This window comes from Bombina bombina, chromosome 4 (assembly GCF_027579735.1).
Source record: "Bombina bombina isolate aBomBom1 chromosome 4, aBomBom1.pri, whole genome shotgun sequence".
NCBI classification, from domain to species: domain Eukaryota; kingdom Metazoa; phylum Chordata; class Amphibia; order Anura; family Bombinatoridae; genus Bombina; species Bombina bombina.
The window spans coordinates 239,106,662-239,131,138 of record NC_069502.1 but is presented as its reverse complement, the minus strand read 5'-3'; the positions used below and the strand labels follow the sequence as shown (position 1 = coordinate 239,131,138).

At 42.0% G+C, this 24,477-nt stretch overlaps 1 protein-coding gene across 1 annotated transcript in view; it reads left to right on the top strand.

Moving 5' to 3' along the window:
• Nucleotides 1–24,477, top strand: part of MRPS22 (mitochondrial ribosomal protein S22) — a 94,704-nt gene that overhangs the window by 28,689 nt on the left and 41,538 nt on the right. The window contains exons 5-6 of the mRNA XM_053709853.1: nt 3–86; nt 172–317. Of these exons, the coding sequence (XP_053565828.1) occupies nt 3–86; nt 172–317 (230 nt within the window). The remainder of the gene's footprint in view (nt 1–2; nt 87–171; nt 318–24,477) is intronic.

The window sequence follows — 24,477 nt, the reverse complement described above, 5'->3', positions numbered from 1 at the left end:
AGGTCCTCTTCCGGCAAGATCGTCATGAAGAACTTCTCAATCGTTGCGTGAATCAGTTTGAACCAGACTGTTCAGATTTTATTCGTGTAAATATTACCCTTAATATTTATGTTTCCCAGTTTCATGCAATACTTGAATTTACTAGCAGGCTGTTCAATTCAAATGTTACAGGTACATCACCATACTTATGAGGACATTAATATGCATGGCAAATATGACCTGCTACGTTCAACAAGACACTTTGGTGGGATGGTGTGGTACCTGGGCGGTCAGAAGAAGATAGATGGACTTCTCATAGACATGATACAGAGGGACCTGTGAGTAACAGTCAGTTGACAACCATAAAGCCAGACATGTCATGGTTTTTACATGTTTTTTCCTTTTCAGACTTACTAAAAACATAATTTATATAAGAACCTACCTGATAAATTAATTTATTTCATGGAGACAAGAGTCCACGAGCTGTTAGGTATGGGATATACATTCCTACCAGGAGGAGGCGGCGGCAAAGTTTCCCAAACCTCAAAAGCCTATTAACCCCCCTCACCTCACACATATCTCAGTTTTATGAATAGCCAAGTGGTGATTTTTTTTAAAAGGAGTAAAAACCAGTTATGAGGAGCAAGAAAAAAGATGTGCTTTAAGCAAAAAAAAATTAACCCCAAATGGGTAGGGCCTCGTGGACTCTTGCCACCATGAAAAAAATGAATTTATCAGGTAAGTTCCTACATAAATTATGTTTCCTTTCATATAGGTGGCAAGAGTCCACAAGCTGTTGAGTATGGGATATAATACCCAAGGTGTGGACGTCCATGAGTAACAAGAAAGGGAGGGATAAAATAAAAACAGCTTTTTTTTTTTTTGCTGACAAAAGCTCAAAATATAGGCACAATTATCAAACTGAGACAACTGCCTGAAGTACCTTTCTACCAAAAGCTGCTTCTGGCGAGGCAAAACATAGAAATGGTAAAATTTAGTAAAGGTATGCAAAGAAGACCAAGTGGCCAAATTTGATCAACTGAAGCCTCATTCTTGAAAGCCAAAGATGTGGCAACTAATCTAATAGAATGAGCTTTAATTCTCTGTGGCGGAGGCTGACCCACCTCCAAATTAGTTGTGTGAATCACAAGTTTCTTAGGACCAGAAAACAAAACAAACAGACTAGAAGTCTGTCTGAAATCCTTAGTAGCATCAACATAAAATTTTAATGCTCTAATAACATCCAAAGAATGCAAAGATTTTTCACAGCATTTTTTAGATTAGGACACAAGGATTGAACGATAATTTTGCTAATAATTTTGTGAGAGTTAACAACTTTAAGTAAAAATTGATAAGTAGTCCATTTCTCCAACATTGGTGTGTCCGTTCCACGGCGTCATCCTTACTTGTGGGAATATCTCTTCCCCAACAGGAAATGGCAAAGAGTCCCAGCAAAGCTGGCCATATAGTCCCTCCTAGGCTCCGCCCACCCCAGTCATTCTCTTTGCCGTTGCACAGGCAACATCTCCACGGAGATGGTTAAGAGTATGTGGTGTTTAGTTGTAGTTTTCTCCTGTTAAGTGTAGTCAGTCCACGGGTCATCCATTACTTATGGAATATATCTCTTCCTAACAGGAAACTGCAAGAGAATTACCCAGCAGAGCTGCTATATAGCTCCTCCCCTCACATATCATACTCAGTCATTCTCTTGCAGCCTAACTAAAAAGGAAGCTGTGAGAGATCTGTGGTGTTTTTTAACTTAGTTTATTTCTACAATCAAAAGTTTGTTATTTTTAAATGGCACCGGAGTGTGCTGTTTATTCTCAGGCAGCATTAGAAGAAGAATCTGCCTGGGTTTTTTCTTTCATGTAATTAGCAAGAGTCCATGAGCTAGTGACGTATGGGATATACATTCCTACCAGGAGGGGCAAAGTTTCCCAAACCTCAAAATGCCTATAAATACACCCCTCACCACACCCACAATTCAGTTTTACAAACTTTGCCTCCGATGGAGGTGGTGAAGTAAGTTTGTGCTAGATTCTACGTTGATATGCGCTCCGCAGCAAGTTGGAGCCCGGTTTTCCTCTCAGCGTGCAGTGAATGTCAGAGGGATGTGAGGAGAGTATTGCCTATTTGAATGCAGTGATCTCCTTCTACGGGGTCTATTTCATAGGTTCTCTGTTATCGGTCGTAGAGATTCATCTCTTACCTCCCTTTTCAGATCGACGATATACTCTTATATATACCATTACCTCTGCTGATTCTCATTTCAGTACTGGTTTGGCTTTCTACAAACATGTAGATGAGTGTCCTGGGGTAAGTAAATCTTATTTTCTGTGACGCTATGGTTGGGCACTTTGTTTATAAAGTTCTAAATATATGTATTCAAACATTTATTTGCCTTGACTCAGAATGTTCAACTTTCCTTATTTTCAGACAGTCAGTTTCATATTTGGGATTATGCATTTGATTTTATCATTTTTTCTTACCTTCAAAAATTTGACTTTTTTCCCTGTGGGCTGTTAGGCTCGCGGGGGCTGAAAATGCTTCATTTTATTGCGTCATTCTTGGCGCTGACTTTTTTGGCGCAAAAATTCTTTTCCGTTTCCGGCGTCATACGTGTCGCCGGAAGTTGCGTCATTTTTTTACGTTATTTTGCGCCAAAAATGTCGGTGTTCCGGATGTGGCGTCATTTTGGCGCCAAAAAGCATTTAGGCGCCAAATAATGTGGGCGTCTTATTGGCGCTAAAAAATATGGGCGTCGCTTTTTTCTCCACATTATTCAAGTCTCATTTTTCATTGCTTCTGGTTGCTAGAAGCTTGTTTTTTGGCATTTTTTCCCATTCCTGAAACTGTCATTTAAGGAATTTGATCAATTTTGCTTTATATGTTGTTGTTTTTTCTCTTACATATTGCAAGATGTCTCACGTTGCATCTGAGTCAGAAGATACTACAGGAAAATCGCTGTCTAGTGCTGGATCTACCAAAGCTTAAGTGTATCTGCTGTAAACTTTTGGTAGCTATTCCTCCAGCTGTTGTTTGTATTGATTGTCATGACAAACTTGTTAAAGCAGATAATATTTCCTTTAGTAAAGTACCATTGCCTGTTGCAGTTCCTTCAACATCTAAGGTGCAGAATGTTCCTGATAACATAAGAGATTTTGTTTCTGAATCCATAAAGAAGGCTATGTCTGTTATTTCTCCTTCTAGTAAACGTAAAAAATCTTTTAAAACTTCTCTCCCTACAGATGAATTTTTAAATGAACATCATCATTCTGATTCTGATAACTCTTCTGGTTCAGAGGATTCTGTCTCAGAGGTTGATGCTGATAAATCTTCATATTTATTTAAAATGGAATTTATTCGTTCTTTACTTAAAGAAGTTCTAATTGCTTTAGAAATAGAGGATTCTGGTCCTCTTGATACTAATTCTAAACGTTTGGATAAGGTATTTAAATCTCCTGTGGTTATTCCAGAAGTTTTTCCTGTTCCTAATGCTATTTCTGCAGTAATTTCCAAAGAATGGGATAAATTGGGTAATTCATTTACTCCCTCTAAACGTTTTAAGCAATTATATCCTATAGCCGTCTGACAGATTAGAATTTTGGGACAAAATCCCTAAAGTTGATGGGGCTATTTCTACCCTTGCTAAACGTACTACTATTCCTACGTCAGATAGTACTTCGTTTAAGGATCCTTTAGATAGGAAAATTGAGTCCTTTCTAAGAAAAGCTTATCTGTGTTCAGGTAATCTTCTTAGACCTGCTATATCTTTGGCTGATGTTGCTGCAGCTTCAACTTTTTGGTTGGAAACCTTAGCGCAACAAGTAACACATCATGATTCTCATGATATTATTCTTCTTCTTCAGCATGCTAATAATTTTATCTGTGATGCCATCTTTGATATTATCAGAGTTGATGTCAGGTTTATGTCTCTAGCTATTTTAGCTAGAAGAGCTTTATGGCTTAAGACTTGGAATGCTGATATGGCTTCTAAATCAACTCTACTTTCCATTTCTTTCCAGGGTAACAAATTATTTGGTTCTCAGTTGGATTCTATTATTTCAACTGTTACTGGTGGGAAAGGAACTTTTTTACCACAGGATAAAAAATCTAAGGGTAAAAACAGAGCTAATAATCGTTTTCGTTCCTTTCGTTTCAACAAAGAACAAAAACCTGATCCTTCATCCTCAGGAGCAGTTTCAGTTTGGAAACCATCTCCAATCTGGAATAAATCCAAGCCAGCCAGAAAGGCAAAGCCTGCTTCTAAGTCCACATGAATGTGCGGCCCTCATTCCAGCTCAGCTGGTAGGGGGCAGGTTACGTTTTTTCAAAGAAATTTGGATCAATTCTGTTCACAATCTTTGGATTCAGAACATTGTTTCAGAAGGGTACAGAATTGGTTTCAAGATGAGACCTCCTGCAAAGAGATTTTTTCTTTCCTGTGTCCCAGTAAATCCAATAAAAGCTCAAGCATTTCTGAATTGGGTTTCAGATCTAGAGTTAACTGGAGTAATTATGCCAGTTCCAGTTCAGGAACAGGGGAGGGGGTTTTATTCAAATCTCTTCATTGTACCAAAGAAGGAGAATTCCTTCAGACCAGTTCTGGATCTAAAAATATTGAATCGTTATGTAAGGATACCAACGTTCAAGATGGTAACTGTAAGGACTATTTTGCCTTTTGTTCAGCAAGGGAATTATATGTCCACAATAGATTTACAGGATGCATATCTGCATATTCCGATTCATCCGGATCATTATCGGTTCCTGAGATTCTCTTTTCTGGACAAGCATTACCAGTTTGTGGCTCTGCCGTTTGGCCTTGCTACAGCTCCAAGAATTTTTACAAAGGTTCTCGGTGCCCTTCTGTCTGTAATCAGAGAACAGGGTATTGTGGTATTTCCTTATTTGGACGATATCTTGGTACTTGCTCAGTCTTTACATTTAGCAGAATTTCATACGAATCGACTTGTGTTGTTTCTTCAAGATCATGGTTGGAGGATCAATTTACCAAAAAGTTCATTGATTCCTCAGACAAGGGTAACCTTTCTGGGTTTCCAAATAGATTCAGTGTCCATGACTCTGTCTTTAACAGACAAGAGGCGTCTAAAACTGATGGCAGCTTGTCGAAACCTTCAGTCACAATCATTCCCTTCGGTAGCCTTATGCATGGAAATTCTAGGTCTTATGACTGCTGCATCGGACGCAATCCCCTTTGCTCGTTTTCACATGCGACCTCTTCAGCTTTGTATGCTGAATCAATGGTGCAAGGATTACACAAAGATATCTCAATTAATATCTTTAAAACCGATTGTTCGACACTCTCTAACGTGGTGGACAGATCACCATCGTTTAATTCAGGGGGCTTCTTTTGTGCTTCCGACCTGGACTGTAATTTCAACAGATGCAAGTCTCACAGGTTGGGGAGCTGTGTGGGGAACTCTGACGGCACAAGGAGTTTGGGAATCTCAGGAGGTGAGATTACCGATCAATATTTTGGAACTCCGTGCAATTTTCAGAGCTCTTCAGTCTTGGCCTCTTCTGAAGAGAGAATCGTTCATTTGTTTTCAGACAGACAATGTCACAACTGTGGCATACATCAATCATCAAGGAGGAACTCACAGTCCTCTGGCTATGAAAGAAGTATCTCGAATTTTGGTTTGGGCGGAATCCAGCTCCTGTCTAATCTCTGCGGTTCATATCCCAGGTGTAGACAATTGGGAAGCGGATTATCTCAGTCGCCAAACGTTGCATCCGGGCGAATGGTCTCTTCACCCAGAGGTATTTCTTCAGATCGTTCAAATGTGGGAACTTCCAGAAATAGATTTGATGGCGTCCCATCTAAACAAGAAACTTCCCAGGTATCTGTCCAGATCCCGGGATCCTCAGGCGGAGGCAGTGGATGCATTATCACTTCCTTGGAAGTATCATCCTGCCTATATCTTTCCGCCCCTAGTTCTTCTTCCAAGAGTAATCTCCAAGATTCTGAAGGAATGCTCGTTTGTTCTGCTGGTAGCTCCGACATGGCCTCACAGGTTTTGGTATGCGGATCTTGTCCGGATGGCCTCTTGCCAACCGTGGACTCTTCCGTTTAGACCAGACCTTCTGTCACAAGGTCCTTTTTTCCATCAGGATCTGAAATCCTTAAATTTAAAGGTATGGAGATTGAACGCTTGATTCTTCGTCAAAGAGGTTTCTCTGACGCTGTGATTAATACTATGTTACAGGCTCGTAAATCTGTATCTAGAGAGATATATTATAGAGTCTGGAAGACTTATATATTTCATCATTTTTCTTGGCATTCTTTCAGAATTCCGAGAATTTTACAGTTTCTTCAGGATGGTTTAGATAAAGGTTTGTCCGCAAGTTCCTTGAAAGGACAAATCTCTGCTCTTTCTGTTCTTTTTCACAGAAAGATTGCTATTCTTCCTGATATTCATTGTTTTGTACAAGCTTTGGTTCGTATAAAACCTGTCATTAAGTCAATTTCTCCTCCTTGGAGTTTGAATTTGGTTCTGGGGGCTCTTCAAGCTCCTCCGTTTGAACCTATGCATTCATTGGACATTAAATTACTTTCTTGGAAAGTTTTGTTCCTTTTGGCCATCTCTTCTGCCAGAAGAGTTTCTGAATTATCTGCTCTTTCTTGTGAGTCTCCTTTTCTGATTTTTCATCAGGATAAGGCGGTGTTGCGAACTTCTTTTGAATTTTTACCTAAGGTTGTGAATTCCAACAACATTAGTAGAGAAATTGTGGTTCCTTCATTATGTCCTAATCCTAAGAATTCTAAGGAGAAATCGTTGCATTCTTTGGATGTTGTTAGAGCTTTGAAATATTATGTTGAAGCTACTAAATCTTTCAGAAAGACTTCTAGTCTATTTGTTATCTTTTCCGGTTCTAGAAAAGGCCAGAAAGCTTCTGCCATTTCTTTGGCATCTTGGTTGAAATCTTTAATACATCTTGCCTATGTTGAGTCGGGTAAAACTCCGCCTCAGAGAATTACAGCTCATTCTACTAGGTCAGTTTCTACTTCCTGGGCGTTTAGGAATGAAGCTTCGGTTGATCAGATTTGCAAAGCAGCAACTTGGTCCTCTTTGCATACTTTTACTAAATTCTACCATTTTGATGTATTTTCTTCTTCTGAAGCAGTTTTTGGTAGAAAAGTACTTCAGGCAGCGGTTTCAGTTTGAATCTTCTGCTTATGTTTTTCGTTAAACTTTATTTTGGGTGTGGATTATTTTCAGCAGGAATTGGCTGTCTTTATTTTATCCCTCCCTCTCTAGTGACTCTTGTGTGGAAAGATCCACATCTTGGGTAATCATTATCCCATACGTCACTAGCTCATGGACTCTTGCTAATTACATGAAAGAAAACATAATTTATGTAAGAACTTACCTGATAAATTCATTTCTTTCATATTAGCAAGAGTCCATGAGGCCCGCCCTTTTTTTGTGGTGGTTATGATTTTGTATAAAGCACAATTATTCCAATTCCTTATTTTATATGCTTTCGCACTTTTTTATCACCCCACTTCTTGGCTATTCGTTAAACTGAATTGTGGGTGTGGTGAGGGGTGTATTTATAGGCATTTTGAGGTTTGGGAAACTTTGCCCCTCCTGGTAGGAATGTATATCCCATACGTCACTAGCTCATGGACTCTTGCTAATATGAAAGAAATGAATTTATCAGGTAAGTTCTTACATAAATTATGTTTTTCTATGGTCTTAGCAGACGTAACTAAGATCCACTGGCTGTTTCTCATCTGAGAAGTGAGGTAACTTCAGAGAAGGGGAATAGCATGCAGGGCTCCCCTGCAACAAATGAGGTATGTGCAGTAATTTATTTTCTGAGGAATGGAATTGACTGAGAAAATACTGCTGATACCATTGTAAAGTAAGTTCAGCCTTAAATGCAGTAATAGCGACTGGTATCAGGCTGATGTGTGTGTACACTGAATGTATTTTTCTAAGGAATGGAATTGACTCTGAAAATACTGTTAATACTGAAATAATGTATGAGCCTTAACTGCAGTAAAAACGACTGGTAGCAGGCTTATTAATAATAATACATAACTTTCAAATGTATGTTTAAAACGTTTACTGGCTTGTTAATCGTTTTTTGTGAGGTACTTGGTGATAAAACTTATTAGGGCATGATTTTTACCACATGGCCATTTTTGTTTTCTGCATAGAAACAGTTTCTGAGCTTCCCCACTGTTGTAATATGAGTGGGAGGGGCCTATTTTAGCGCTTTTTTGCGCAGTAAAAATTCAGTCACAATCTGTCTACTTCATCCTCCATGATCCAGATCGTCTCTAGAGAGCTCAGGGGTCTTCAAAATCCATTTTGAGGGAGGTAATCAGGCACAGCAGTCCTGTGACAGTGTATTTGACTGTGAGAAAAACGTTAATTATATAATTGTTATCCGTTTTTGGGTACTAAGGGGTTAATCATCCATTTGCTGGTGGGTGCAATCCTTTGCTAACTTAATACATTTACTGTGAAAATTTGGTTGCTATAACTATTTTGGTCATTGTTATTTCAACTGTGTCAGTTTTTATGTGCTTCTTAAAGGCACAGTAACGTTTTTTATATTGCTTGTAAATTAATTTTGAAAAGTATTTCCAAGTTTGCTAGTCTCATTGCTAGTTTGTTTAAACATGTCTGACTCAGATGAATCTCTTTGTTCACTATGTTTAAAGGCCAATGTGGAGCCCAATAGAAATTTGTGTACTAATTGCATTGATGCTACTTTAAATAAAAGTCAATCTTTACATGTAAAGAAATTATCACCAGACGACGAGGGGGAAGTTATGCCGACTAACTCTCCTCACGTGTCAGTACCTTCGCCTCCCGCTCAGGAGGTGCGTGATTTTGTGGCGCCAAGTACATCAGGGAGGCCCTTACAAATCACTTTGCAAGACATGGCTACTGTTATGACAGAAGTATTATCTAAGTTGCCAGAATTAAGAGGCAAGCGCGATAGCTCTGGGTTAAGGATAGAGCGCGCGGATGAGATGAGAGCCATGTCAGATACTGCGTCACAGTTTGCAGAACGTGAGGACGGAGAGCTTCATTCTGTGGGTGACGGATCTGATCCAGGGAGACTGGATTCAGAGATTTCCAATTTTAAATTTAAGCTAGAGAACCTCCGCACATTGCTAGGGGAGGTATTAGCGGCTCTGAATGATTGTAACACGGTTGCAATTCCAGAGAAATTATGTAGGTTGGATAGATACTATGCGGTACCGGTGTGTACTGACGTATTTCCTATACCAAAAAGGCTTACAGAGATTATTAGCAAGGAGTGGGATAGACCGGGTGTGCCTTTTACCCCTCCTCCCATATTTAGGAAAATGTTTCCTATTGACGCCACCACACGAGACTTATGGCAGACGGTCCCTAAGGTGGAGGGAGCAGTTTCTACTTTAGCTAAGCGTACCACTATCCCGGAGGATAGTTGTGCCTTTTCAGATCCAATGGATAAAAAATTAGAGGGTTACCTTAAGAAAATGTTTGTTCAACAAGGTTTTATTTTACAGCCCCTCGCATGCATTGCGCCTGTCACTGCTGCGTCAGCATTCTGGTTTGAGTCTCTGGAAGAGGCCATTCGCTCAGCTCCATTGGATGAAATAATCAACAAGCTTAAGACACTTAAGCTAGCTAACGCATTTGTTTCTGATGCCGTTGTGCATTTAACCAAACTTACGGCTAAGAACTCCGGATTCGCCATCCAAGCGCGCAGAGCGCTATGGCTTAAATCCTGGTCAGCTGACGTGACTTCTAAATCTAAATTGCTTTATATTCCTTTCAAAGGGCAGACCTTATTCGGGCCCGGCTTGAAAGAAATTATTGCTGACATTACGGGAGGTAAGGGCCATGCTCTACCTCAGGACAGGGCCAAATCAAAGGCCAAACAGTCTAATTTTCGTGCCTTTCGTAACTTCAAGGCAGGAGCAGCATCAACTTCCTCCGCTCCAAAACAGGAAGGAGCTGTTGCTCGTTACAGACAGGGCTGGAAAGTTAACCAGTCCTGGAACAGGGGCAAGCAGGCCAAGAAACCTGCTGCTGCCCCCAAAACAGCATGACGAGAGGGCCCCCTATCCGGAAACGGATCTAGTGGGGGGCAGACTTTCTCTCTTCGCCCAGGCTTGGGCAAGAGATGTCCAGGATCCCTGGGCGTTGGAGATCATATCTCAGGGATATCTCCTGGACTTCAAAACTTCTCCACGGGGGAGATTTCATCTTTCAAGGTTATCAGCAAACCAAATAAAGAAAGAGGCGTTTCTACGCTGTGTACAAGACCTCTTACTAATGGGGGTAATCCACCCAGTTCCGCGGACGGAACACGGGCAGGGATTCTATTCAAACCTATTTGTGGTTCCCAAGAAAGAGGGAACCTTCAGGCCAATCTTGGACTTAAAAATCCTAAACAAATTTCTAAGAGTTCCATCATTCAAAATGGAAACTATTCGAACCATCCTTCCCATGATCCAAGAGGGTCAGTACATGACCACAGTGGATCTAAAGGATGCCTACCTTCACATACCGATTCACAAGGACCATTACCGGTATCTGAGATTTGCCTTCCTAGACAGGCATTACCAGTTTGTAGCTCTTCCCTTCGGATTAGCTACGGCTCCAAGAATCTTTACAAAAATTCTAGGATCACTTCTGGCGGTACTAAGACCGCGAGGCATAGCGGTGACTCCGTACCTAGACGACATTCTGATACAAGCGTCAAGTTTTCAAACTGCCAAGTCTCATACAGAGATAGTTCTGGCATTTCTGAGGTCGCATGGGTGGAAGGTGAACGTGGAAAAGAGTTCTCTATTACCACTTACAAGAGTTCCCTTTCTAGGGACTCTTATAGATTCTGTAGAGATGAAAATTTACCTGACAGAGGCCAGGTTATTAAAACTTCTAAATGCTTGCCGTGTCCTTCACTCCATTCCACACCCGTCAGTAGCTCAGTGCATGGAAGTAATCGGCTTAATGGTAGCGGCAATGGACATAGTACCATTTGCGCGCCTGCATCTCAGACCGCTGCAATTGTGCATGCTAAGTCAGTGGAACGGAGATTACTCAGATTTGTCCCCCCTACTAAATCTGGATCAAGAGACCAGAGATTCTCTTCTATGGTGGCTTTCTCGGCCACATCTGTCCAAGGGGATGACCTTTCGCAGGCCAGATTGGACGATTGTAACAACAGACGCCAGCCTTCTAGGCTGGGGCGCAGTCTGGAACTCCCTGAAGGCTCAGGGATTATGGACTCAGGAGGAGAAACTCCTCCCAATAAATATTCTGGAATTAAGAGCAATATTCAATGCTCTCCTAGCTTGGCCTCGGTTAGCAACTCTGAGGTTCATCAGATTTCAGTCGGACAACATCACGACTGTGGCTTACATCAACCATCAAGGGGGAACCAGAAGTTCCCTAGCGATGTTGGAAGTCTCAAAGATAATTTGCTGGGCAGAGTCTCACTCTTGCCACCTGTCAGCGATCTACATCCCAGGCGTGGAGAACTGGGAGGCGGATTTTCTAAGTCGCCAGACTTTTCATCCGGGGGAGTGGGAACTTCATCCGGAGGTCTTTGCTCAACTGATTCGTCGTTGGGGCAAACCAGATCTGGATCTCATGGCGTCTCGTCAGAACGCCAAGCTTCCTTGTTACGGATCCAGGTCCAGGGACCCGGGAGCGGTGCTGATAGATGCTCTGACAGCCCCTTGGGTCTTCAACATGGCTTATGTGTTTCCACCATTCCCGATGCTTCCTCGTTTGATTGCCAAGATCAAGCAGGAGAGAGCTTCGGTGATTCTGATAGCGCCTGCGTGGCCACGCAGGACCTGGTATGCAGACCTAGTGGACATGTCGTCCTGTCCACCGTGGTCTCTGCCTCTGAGACAGGACCTTCTAATTCAGGGTCCTTTCAAACATCCAAATCTAATTTCTCTGAGGCTGACTGCATGGAGATTGAACGCTTGATCCTATCAAAGCGTGGCTTCTCGGAGTCGGTTATTGATACCTTAATACAGGCTAGGAAGCCTGTTACCAGAAAAATTTACCATAAGATATTGCGTAAATATTTATATTGGTGCGAATCCAAGAGTTACTCATGGAGTAAGGTTAGGATTCCTAGGATATTGTCCTTTCTACAAGAGGGTTTAGAAAAGGGCTTATCTACTAGTTCGTTAAAGGGACAGATTTTTGCTCTGTCTATTCTTCTACACAAACGTCTGGCTGAAGTTCCAGACGTTCAGGCTTTCTGTCAGGCTTTAACTAGGATTAAGCCTGTGTTTAAGTCTGTTGCTCTGCCGTGGAGCTTAAACTTAGTTCTTAATGTTCTTCAAGGCGTTCCATTTGAACCCCTTCATTCCATTGATATCAAGCTGTTATCTTGGAAAGTTCTGTTTTTGATGGCTATTTCCTCGGCTCGAAGAGTCTCTGAGTTATCTGCATTACATTGTGATTCTCCTTATCTGATTTGTCATTCAGACAAGGTAGTCCTGCGTACTAAACCTGGATTCTTACCTAAGGTAGTTACTAACAGGAATATCAATCAAGAGATTGTTGTTCCATCTCTGTGTCCTAACCCTTCTTCAAAGAAGGAACGACTTTTGCATAATCTGGACGTAGTCCGTGCCCTGAAATTCTATTTGCAGGCAACTAAGGATTTTCGTCAAACTTCTTCCCTGTTTGTCGTTTACTCTGGACAGAGGAGAGGTCAAAAGGCTTCGGCTACCTCTCTCTCTTTTTGGCTTCGTAGCATAATACGCTTAGCCTATGAGACTGCTGGACAGCAGCCTCCTGAAAGGATTACAGCTCATTCTACTAGAGCTGTGGCTTCCACCTGGGCCTTTAAAAATGAGGCCTCTGTTGAACAGATTTGCAAGGCTGCGACTTGGTCTTCGCTTCACACTTTTTCAAAATTTTACAAATTTGACACTTTTGCTTCGTCGGAGGCTATTTTTGGGAGAAAGGTACTTCAGGCAGTGGTTCCTTCTGTTTAATGTTCCTGCCTTGTCACTCCCTTCATCCGTGTACTTTAGCTTTGGTATTGGTATTCCATAAGTAATGGATGACCCGTGGACTGACTACACTTAACAGGAGAAAACATAATTTATGCTTACCTGATAAATTCCTTTCTCCTGTAGTGTAGTCAGTCCACGGCCCGCCCTGTTTTTACGGCAGGTCTAAATTTTAATTAAACTCCAGTCACCACTGTACCCTATGGTTCCTCCTTTCTCGTCTGTTTTGGTCGAATGACTGAGTATGATATGTGAGGGGAGGAGCTATATAGCAGCTCTGCTGGGTAATTCTCTTGCAGTTTCCTGTTAGGAAGAGATATATTCCATAAGTAATGGATGACCCCTGGACTGACTACACTACAGGAGAAAGGAATTTATCAGGTAAGCATAAATTATGTTTTTTTATTCTACTATCAAGAGTTTGTTATTTTAAAATAGTGCTGGTATGTACTATTTACTCTGAAACAGAAAAAGATGAAGAATTCTGTTTGTGAGAGGAAGATGATTTTAGCAGACAGTAACTAAAATCTTTTGCTGTTTCCACATAGGACTGTTGAGATGAAGTAACTTCAGTTGGGGGAAACAGTTAGCAGACTTTTCTGCTTAAGGTATGACTAGCCATATTTCTAACAAGACTGTGTATTGCTGGAAGGCTGTCATTTCCCCTCATGGGGACCGGTAAGCCATTTTCTTAGTCTCAAACAGAATAAAGGGCTTAATATAAGCTATAAAACTGGTAGACACTTTTATGGGCAAAATCGATTGCTTTATTTGGGCATTTTATACATTTTTATGCTGGTAATTCACACTTATAAACTTGGGGAACGTTTTTTTTAACGTCAGGCACTGTGTTAGACACCTTTTCCAGTCAGGAAGGGCCTTCCCAGTTGTAGGCTGAGCCTCATTTTCGCGCCATTACTGCGCAGTTACTTTTGAGAGCAAGACATGCAGATGCATGTGTGAGGATCTGAAAGTAGTTGGAAAAGTTCCTAGAAGGCTTCATTTGGTATCGTATTCCCCCCTGGGTTTGGTAAAGTCGCAGCAAAGGCTGTAGCTGGGACTGTAGAGGGGTTAAAACTGTAACCGGCTCCGGTTTCGTTATTTTAAGGGTTAAAGCTCTGAAAATTGGTGTGCAATACTTTGAATGCTTTAAGACACTGTGGTGAAAGTTTGGTAAATTTTGAACAATTCCTTCATACTTTTTCACATATTCAGTAATAAAGTGTGCTCTGTTTAAAATTTAAAGAGACAGTAACGGTTTTTGTGCTTTATTGACAAGTTTAAGCCTGTTTAACATGTCTGTACCTTCAGATAAGCTATGTTCTATATGTATGAAAGTCAATGTGTCTCCCCCTTCAAAATTGTGTGATAATTGTGCCATAGCGTCCAAACAAAGTAAGGACAGTACTGCCACAGATAATGAAGTTGCCCAAGATGATTCATCAGATGAAGGGAGTAGACATGGTTCTACATCATCTCCTTCTGTGTCTATACCAGTTTTGCCCACGCAGGAGGCCCCTAGTACTTCTAGCGCGCCAATGCTTATTACTATGCAACAATTGATGGCAGTAATGAATATTTTATCCAAAATGCCTGCATATCAGAGAAAGCGCGATTGCTCTGTTTTAAACACTGAAGAGCAGGAGGGCGCTGATGATAATTGCTCTGTCATACCCTTACACCAATCTGAAGGGGCCATGAGGGAGGTTTTGTCAGATGGGGAAATTTCAGATTCAGAAAAAATTTCTCAACAGGCTGAACCTGATGTTGTGACATTTAAATTTAAATTAGAGCATCTCCGCGCACTGCTTAAGGAGGTGTTATCTACTCTGGATGATTGTGACAACCTGGTCATTCCAGAAAAATTATGCAAGATGGACAAGTTCCTAGAGGTTCCGGTGCACCCCGACGCTTTTCCTATACCCAAGCGGGTGACGGACATAGTGAATAAGGAGTGGGAGAAACCCGGCATACCTTTTGTCCCCCCTCCTATATTTAAGAAATTATTTCCTATGGTCGACCCCAGAAAGGACTTATGGCAGACAGTCCCTAAGGTCGAGGGGGCAGTTTCTACTCTAAACAAGCGCACTACTATTCCTATCGAGGATAATTGTGCTTTCAAAGATCCTATGGATAAAAAATTGGAGGGTTTGCTTAAAAAGATTTTTGTACAGCAAGGTTACCTTCTGCAACCCATTTCGTTCATTGTTCCTGTCACTACAGCAGCGTGGTTCTGGTTCGAGGAACTAGAAAAGTCGCTCAGTAGAGAGACTCCATATGAGGAGGTTATGGACAGAGTTCACGCACTTAAGTTGGCTAACTCTTTTATGTTAGATGCCGCTTTGCAATTAGCTAGATTAGCGGCGAAAAATTCAGGGTTTGCAATTGTGGCGCGCAGAGCGCTTTGGCTAAAGTCTTGGTCAGCGGATTTATCATCCAAGACAAAATTGCTTAATATCCCCTTCAAGGGTAAAACTCTCTTTGGGCCAGAATTGAAAGAGATTATCTCAGACATCACTGGGGGAAAGGGCCACACCCTCCCACAGGATAGGCCTTTCAAAGCCAAGAATAAGTCTAATTTCTCCAACATAGGTGTGTCCGGTCCACGGCGTCATCCTTACTTGTGGGATATTCTCTTCCCCAACAGGAAATGGCAAAGAGCCCAGCAAAGCTGGTCACATGATCCCTCCTAGGCTCCGCCTACCCCAGTCATTCTCTTTGCCGTTGTACAGGCAACATCTCCACGGAGATGGCTTAGAGTTTTTTAGTGTTTAACTGTAGTTTTTATTATTCAATCCTTGTTTGTTGTTTATTCCGGTAAAAGGAGAGGTCAAAAAGCAACTTCTACCTCTCTCTGTTTTTGGATTAAAAGCATCATCAGATTGGCTTACGAGACTGCCGGACGGCAGCCTCCCGAAAGAATCACAGCTCATTCCACTAGGGCTGTGGCTTCCACATGGGCCTTCAAGAACGAGGCTTCTGTTGATCAGATATGTAGGGCAGCGACTTGGTCTTCACTGCACACTTTTACCAAATTTTACAAGTTTGATACTTTTGCTTCTTCTGAGGCTATTTTTGGGAGAAAGGTTTTGCAAGCCGTGGTGCCTTCCATTTAGGTGACCTGATTTGCTCCCTCCCTTCATCCGTGTCCTAAAGCTTTGGTATTGGTTCCCACAAGTAAGGATGACGCCGTGGACCGGACACACCTATGTTGGAGAAAACAGAATTTATGTTTACCTGATAAATTACTTTCTCCAACGGTGTGTCCGGTCCACGGCCCGCCCTGGTTTTTTTAATCAGGTCTGATAATTTATTTTCTTTAACTACAGTCACCACGGTACCATATGGTTTCTCCTATGCAAATATTCCTCCTTAACGTCGGTCGAATGACTGGGGTAGGCGGAGCCTAGGAGGGATCATGTGACCAGCTTTGCTGGGCTCTTTGCCATTTCCTGTTGGGGAAGAGAATATCCCACAAGTAAGGATGACGCCGTGGACCGGACACACCGTTGGAGAAAGTAATTTATCAGGTAAACATAAATTCTGTTTTTCGTTCCTTTTGTAATTTCAGGAACGGACCGGCCTCTAATTCTGCATCCTCTAAGCAAGAGGGTAATGCTTCACAGACTAAACCAGCCTGGAAACCGATGCAAGGCTGGAACAAGGGTAAGCAGGCCAAGAAGCCTGCTGCTGCTAACAAAACAGAATGAAGGAGTAGCCCCCGATCCGGGACCGGATCTAGTGGGGGGCAGACTCTCTCTCTTTGCTCAGGCTTGGGCAAGAGATGTTCAGGATCCCTGGACGCTAGAAATAGTTTCTCAGGGTTATCTTCTGGAATTCAAGGAACTACCCCCAAGGGGAAGGTTTCACATGTCTCACTTATCCTCAAACCAAATAAAGAGACATGCATTCTTACATTGTGTAGAAGACCTGTTAAAGATGGGAGTGATACACCCAGTTCCAATGGCGGAACAAGGAATGGGATTTTACTCAAATCTGTTCGTAGTTCCCAAAAAAAGAGGGAACCTTCAGACCAATTCTGGATTTAAAAATCCTAAACAAATTTCTCAGAGTACCATCGTTCAAAATGGAAACCATTCGAACGATTCTACCTACAATCCAGGAAGGTCAATTTATGACTACCGTGGATCTAAAGGATGCGTACCTACATATTCCTATCCACAAAGAACATCATCAGTTCCTAAGGTTCGCTTTTCTGGACAAACATTACCAGTTTGTGGCCCTCCCATTCGGATTAGCCACTGCTCCAAGGATTTTCACAAAGGTACTCGGGTCCCTTCTAGCGGTTCTAAGACCGAGGGGCATTGCAGTAGTACCATACTTGGACGACATTCTAATACAAGCGTCGTCCCTTTCAAAGGCAAAGGCTCATACAGACATCGTTCTGGCCTTTCTCAGATCTCACGGATGGAAGGTGAACATAGAAAAAAGTTCTCTGTCTCCGTCGACAAGAGTTCCCTTCTTGGGAACAATAATATATTCTTTAGAAATGAGGATTTTTCTGACAGATGTCAGAAAGTCAAAACTTCTAAGCGCTTGTCAAGTTCTTCATTCAGTTCCACGTCCGTCCATAGCTCAGTGCATGGAAGTAGTAGGGTTGATGGTTGCAGCAATGGACATAGTTCCTTTTGCGCGAATTCATCTAAGACCATTACAACTGTGCATGCTGAAACAGTGGAATGGGGACTATACAGACTTGTCTCCAGTGATTCAAGTAGATCAGAAGACCAGAGATTCACTCCGTTGGTGGCTAACCCTGGACCACCTATCCCAGGGAATGAGTTTCCGCAGACCAGAGTGGGTCATCGTCACGACCGACGCCAGTCTAGTGGGCTGGGGCGCGGTCTGGGAATCCCTGAAAGCTCAGGGACTATGGTCTCGGGAAGAGTCTCTTCTCCCGATAAACATTCTGGAACTAAGAGCGATATTCAATGCTCTCAGGGCTTGGCCTCAGCTAGCAAAGGCCAGATTCATAAGATTCCAATCAGACAACATGACGACTGTTGCTTATATCAATCATCAGGGGGGAACAAGGAGTTCCCTGGCGATGAAAGAAGTGACCAAAATAATACAATGGGCGGTGGATCACTCCTGCCACCTATCTGCGATCCACATCCCAGGTGTGGAAAACTGGGAAGCGGATTACTTGAGTCGTCAGACATTCCATCCGGGGGAGTGGGAACTCCACCCGGAGATCTTTGCCCAGTTGACGCAATTATGGGGCATTCCAGATATGGATCTGATGGCGTCTCATCAGAACTTCAAGGTTCCTTGCTACGGGTCCAGATCCAGGGATCCCAAGGCGACTCTAGTGGATGCACTAGTAGCGCCTTGGACCTTCAACCTAGCTTATGTGTTTCCACCGTTTCCTCTCATTCCCAGGCTGGTAGCCAGGATCAAGCAGGAGAGGGCCTCTGTGATCTTGATAGCTCCTGCGTGGCCACGCAGGACTTGGTATGCAGACCTGGTGAATATGTCATCGGCTCCACTATGGAAGCTACCTTTTAGACAGGACCTTCTTGTACAGGGTCCATTCGAACATCCAAATCTGGTCTCCCTCCAGCTGACGGCTTGGAGATTGAACGCTTGATTCTTTCAAAGCGTGGGTTTTCAGATTCTGTGATAGATACTCTGGTTCAAGCCAGAAAACCGGTAACTAGAAAAATTTACCATAAAATATGGAAAAGATATATCTGCTGGTGTGAATCCAAGGGATTCCCATGGAATAAGATAAAAATTCCTAAGATCCTTTCCTTTCTACAAGAAGGTTTGGATAAAGGATTATCTGCGAGTTCTCTAAAGGGACAGATTTCTGCTTTATCTGTCTTACTACACAAACGACTGGCAGCTGTGCCAGATGTTCAAGCATTTGTTCAGGCTCTGGTTAGGATCAAGCCTGTTTACAGACCTTTGACTCCTCCCTGGAGTTTAAATCTAGTTCTTTCAGTTCTTCAAGGGGTTCCGTTTGAACCTTTACATTCCATAGATATTACGTTGTTATCTTGGAAAGTTTTGTTTTTGGTTGCTATTTCTTCTGCTAGAAGAGTTTCTGAGTTATCTGCTCTGCAGTGTACTCCGCCCTATCTGGTGTTCCATTCAGATAAGGTTTTTTGCGTACTAAGCCTGGTTTTCTTCCAAAGGTTGTTTCCAACAAAAATATTAACCAGGAGATAGTTGTACCTTCTTTGTGTCCGAATCCAGTTTCAAAGAAGGAACGTTTGCTACACAATTTAGATGTAGTCCGTGCTCTAAAATTCTACTTAGAAGCTACAAAAGAGTTCAGACAAACATCTTCTCTGTTTGTCGTCTATTCTGGTAAAAGGAGAGGTCAAAAAGCAACTTCTACCTCTCTTTCCTTTTGGCTTAAAAGCATCATCCGATTGGCTTATGAGACTGCCGGACGGCAGCCTCCTGAAAGAATCACAGCTCACTCCACTAGGGCTGTGGCTTCCACATGGGCCTTCAAGAACGAGGCTTCTGTTGATCAGATATGTAAGGCAGCGACTTGGTCTTCACTGCACACTTTTTACAAATTTGATACTTTTGCTTCTTCGGAGGCTATTTTTGGGAGAAAGGTTTTGCAAGCCGTGGTGCCTTCCGTTTAGGTAACCTGATTTGCTCCCTCCCTTCATCCGTGTCCTAAAGCTTTGGTATTGGTTCCCACAAGTAAGGATGACGCCGTGGACCGGACACATCAATGTTGGAGAAAACAGAATTTATGCTTACCTGATAAATTACTTTCTCCAACGGTGTGTCCGGTCCACGGCCCGCCCTGGTTTTTTAATCAGGTTTGATGAATTATTTTCTCTAACTACAGTCACCACGGCACCCTATGGTTTCTCCTATTTTCTCCTCCTGTCCGTCGGTCGAATGACTGGGGTGGGCGGAGCCTAGGAGGGACTATATGGCCAGCTTTGCTGGGACTCTTTGCCATTTCCTGTTGGGGAAGAGATATTCCCACAAGTAAGGATGACGTCGTGGACCGGACACACTGTTGGAGAAAGTAATTTATCAGGTAAGCATAAATTCTGTTTTTAAAACGGCTTTATCCTGATGAAAAATCAGATAAGGAGATTCACGAGAGAGCAGACAATTCATGAACTCGTCTAGCAGATGAGATAGCTGAAAGAAACCGCACTTTCCAAGAAAGTAGTTTAAATTGAAGGTTAACTTTGATGAATGAAAGTCTGTTTTTTTTAATAATACTATTAAAAACAAGGGCAATTTCATTCATCAAAGTTTACAAATCAGCCGTTTTGATTAAAAAAAACGTACCTTTGTTTTTCTTTTACAAGATACGATGAGTCCACGGATTTCATCCTTGTGGGATATCGCCTCCTGGTCAGCAGGAGGAGGCAAAGAGCTCCACAGCAGAGCTGCATAAATAGCTCCTCCCTTCCCTCCCAACCCAGTCATTCTCTTTACCTGTGTTAGTGATAGGAAGAGGTAAAGTGAGGTGTTAGTTTAGATTCTTCAATCAAGGGTTTTTTATTTTTAATTGGTGCCAAAGTGTACTATTTTACTATAGGGCAACCTCTGGAGTTATAGCCTTTTAAGGATATGGGAACTGGTGGGGTTTTAGCCTCACTGCGCCTCCCATAATTGTGCTGCTCTTCTGTGGATGGTCCTAGAGAATTTTAACTAAGACCCTTCTGCCTTCACAGGACCTCAGGAGGAAGAGTGGACCTCTTGACACTGTGAGTTTATCATGCTGTTCCTCAGCATGGAGGTAAGTGCAGTCTTTTATTTCTGGGGCTCTGCAGCATATCTCAGAACTGACTGTACTCTGCCTTTTCTATTAGGGGCTATGGGCCTAAAGGCTTCCCTTCAACAGTATGTAGGCTCTCATTAATTTAGAGAGAATGAGAACCGACATATTGCTTATTTCTCCAGACATTCTGGCATTTCAGAACTTAGCCTAGAAGCACTGGGATATTTATGTTGGTATGCATCTGAACTGTAACGGGCATTGCTCTATTTAATTTTATTGCTCATAGAGATGGCTGGTGCTGGGGGTAGTGCCGGAGTTGGGGAAGTTGTTTTACTCCGGTACATGGCGGTACTTTACTTGTTTTTGCCGGGTTTTTTTGGTGGTGTTTTCCTTCATGTAATTAGCAAGAGTCCATGAGCTAGTGACGTATGGGATATACATTCCTACCAGGAGGGGCAAAGTTTCCCAAACCTCAAAATGCCTATAAATACACCCCTCACCACACCCACAAATCAGTTTTTACAAACTTTGCCTCCGAATAAATGGAATTTATTCGTTCTTTACTTAAAGAAGTCTTAATTGCATTAGAAATAGAGGAATCTGGTCCTCTTGATACTAAATCTAAACATTTAAATAAGGTTTTTAAATCTCCTGTAGTTATTCCAGAAGTTTTTCCTGTCCCTGATGCTATTTCTGAAGTAATTTCCAGGGAATGGAATAATTTGGGTAATTCGTTTACTCCTTCTAAACGTTTTAAGCAATTATATCCTGTGCCATCTGACAAATTAGAGTTTTGGGACAAAATCCCTAAGGTTGATGGGGCTATCTCTACTCTTGCTAAACATACTACTATTCCTACGGCAGATAGTACTTCCTTTAAGAATCCTTTAGATAGGAAAATTGAATCCTTTCTAAGAAAAGCTTACTTATGTTCAGGTAATCTTCTTAGACCTGCTATATCTTTAGCGGATGTTGCTGCAGCTTCAACTTTTTGGTTGGAAGCTTTAGCGCAACAAGTAACAGATCATAATTCTCATAGCATTGTTAATCTTCTTCAACATGCTAATAATTTTATTTGTGATGCCATCTTTGATATCATTAGGGTTGATGTCAGGTATATGTCTCTAGCTATTTTAGCTAGAAGAGCTTTATGGCTTAAAACTTGGAATGCTAATATGTCTTCTAAGTCAACTTTGCTTTCCCTTTCTTTCCAGGGTAATAAATTATTTGGTTCACAGTTGGATTCTATTATTTCAACTGTTACTGGGGGGAAAGGAACTTTTTTACCACAGGATAAAAAATCTAAAGGTAAATTTAGGTCTACTAATCGTTTTCGTTCCTTTCGTCACAATAAGGAACAAAAGCCTGATCCTTCCCCTACAGGAGCGGTATCAGTTTGGAAACCATCTCCAGTCTGGAATAAATCCAAGCCTTTTAGGAAGCCAAAGCCAGCTCCCAAGTCAACATGAAGGTGCGGCCCTCATTCCAGCCCAGCTGGTAGGGGGCAGATTACGATTTTTCAAAGAAATTTGGATCAATTCGATTCACAATCTTTGGATTCAGAACATTGTTTCACAAGGGTACAGAATAGGCTTCAAGATAGGCCTCCTGCAAGAAGATTTTTTCTTTCCCGTGTCCCAGTAAATCCAGTGAAGGCTCAAGCATTTCTGAAATGTGTTTCAGATCTAGAGTTGGCTGGAGTAATTATGCCAGTTCCAGTTCTGGAACAGGGGCTGGGGTTTTACTCAAATCTCTTCATTGTACCAAAGAAGGAGAATTCCTTCAGACCAGTTCTGGATTTAAAAATATTGAATCATTATGTAAGGATACCAACATTCAAAATGGTAACTATAAGGACTATTCTGTCTTTTGTTCAGCAAGGGCATTATATGTCCACAATAGATTTACAGGATGCATATCTGCATATTCCGATTCATTCAGATCACTATCAGTTTCTGAGATTCTCTTTCCTAGACAAGCATTACCAGTTTGTGGCTCTGCCGTTTGGCCTAGCAACAGCTCCAAGGATTTTTACAAAGGTTCTCGGTGCCTTTCTGTCTGTAATCAGAGAACAGGGTATTGTGGTATTTCCTTATTTGGACGATATCTTGGTACTTGCTCAGTCTTCACATTTAGCAGAATCTCATACGAATCGACTTGTATTGTTTCTTCGAGAACATGGTTGGAGGATCAATTTACCAAAAAGTTCATTGATTCCTCAGACAAGGGTAACCTTTTTAGGTTTCCAGATAGATTCAGTGTCCATGACTCTGTCTCTGACAGACAAGAGACGTCTAAAATTGGTTTCAGCTTGTCGAAACCTTCAGTCTCAATCATTCCCTTCGGTAGCCTTATGCATGGAAATTCTAGGTCTTATGACTGCTGCATCGGACGCGATCCCCTTTGCTCGTTTTCACATGCGACCTCTTCAGCTCTGTATGCTGAACCAGTGGTGCAGGGATTATACAAAGATTTCTCAATTAATATCTTTAAAACCGATTGTACGACACTCTCTGACGTGGTGGACAGACCACCATCGTTTAGTTCAGGGGGCTTCTTTTGTTCTTCCGACCTGGACTGTGATTTCAACAGATGCAAGTCTGACAGGTTGGGGAGCTGTTTGGGGGTCTCTGACAGCACAAGGGGTTTGGGAATCTCAGGAGGTGAGATTACCAATCAACATTTTGGAACTCCGTGCAATTTTCAGAGCTCTTCAGTCATGGCCTCTTCTAAAGAGAGAGTCGTTCATTTGTTTTCAGACGGACAATGTCACAACCGTGGCATATGTCAATCATCAAGGAGGGACTCACAGTCCTCTGGCTATAAAAGAAGTATCTCGAATACTGGTATGGGCGGAATCCAGCTCCTGTCTAATTTCTGCGGTTCATATCCCAGGTATAGACAATTGGGAAGCGGATTATCTCAGTCGCCAAACGTTACATCCGGGCGAATGGTCTCTTCACCCAGAGGTATTTCTTCAGATTGTTCAAATGTGGGGACTTCCAGAAATAGATCTGATGGCTTCTCATCTAAACAAGAAGCTTCCCAGGTATCTGTCCAGATCCAGGGATCCTCAGGCAGAGGCAGTGGATGCATTGTCACTTCCTTGGAAGTATCATCCTGCCTATATCTTTCCGCCTCTAGTTCTTATTCCAAGAGTGATTTCCAAGATTCTAAAGGAGTGCTCGTTTGTTCTGCTGGTGGCTCCAGCATGGCCTCACAGGTTTTGGTATGCGGATCTTGTCCGGATGGCCACTTGCCAACCGTGGACTCTTCCGTTAAGACCAGACCTATCGCAAGGTCCTTTTTTCCATCAGGATCTCAAATCCTTAAATTTGAAGGTATGGAGATTGAACGTTTGATTCTCAGTCATAGAGGTTTCTCTGACTGTGATTAATACTATGTTACAGGCTCGTAAATCTGTATCTAGGAAGATATATTATCGAGTCTGGAAGATTTACATTTCTTGGTGTTTTTCTCATCATTTTTCTTGGCATTCTTTTAGAATTCCTAGAATTTTACAGTTTCTTCAGGATGGTTTGGATAAAGGTTTGTCTGCAAGTTCCTTGAAAGGACAAATCTCTGCTCTTTCTGTTCTTTTTCACAGAAAGATTGCTAGTCTTCCTGATATTCATTGTTTTGTACAAGCTTTGGTTCGTATAAAACCTGTTATTAAGTCAATTTCTCCTCCTTGGAGTTTGAATTTGGTTCTGGGGGCTCTTCAAGCTCCTCCGTTTGAACC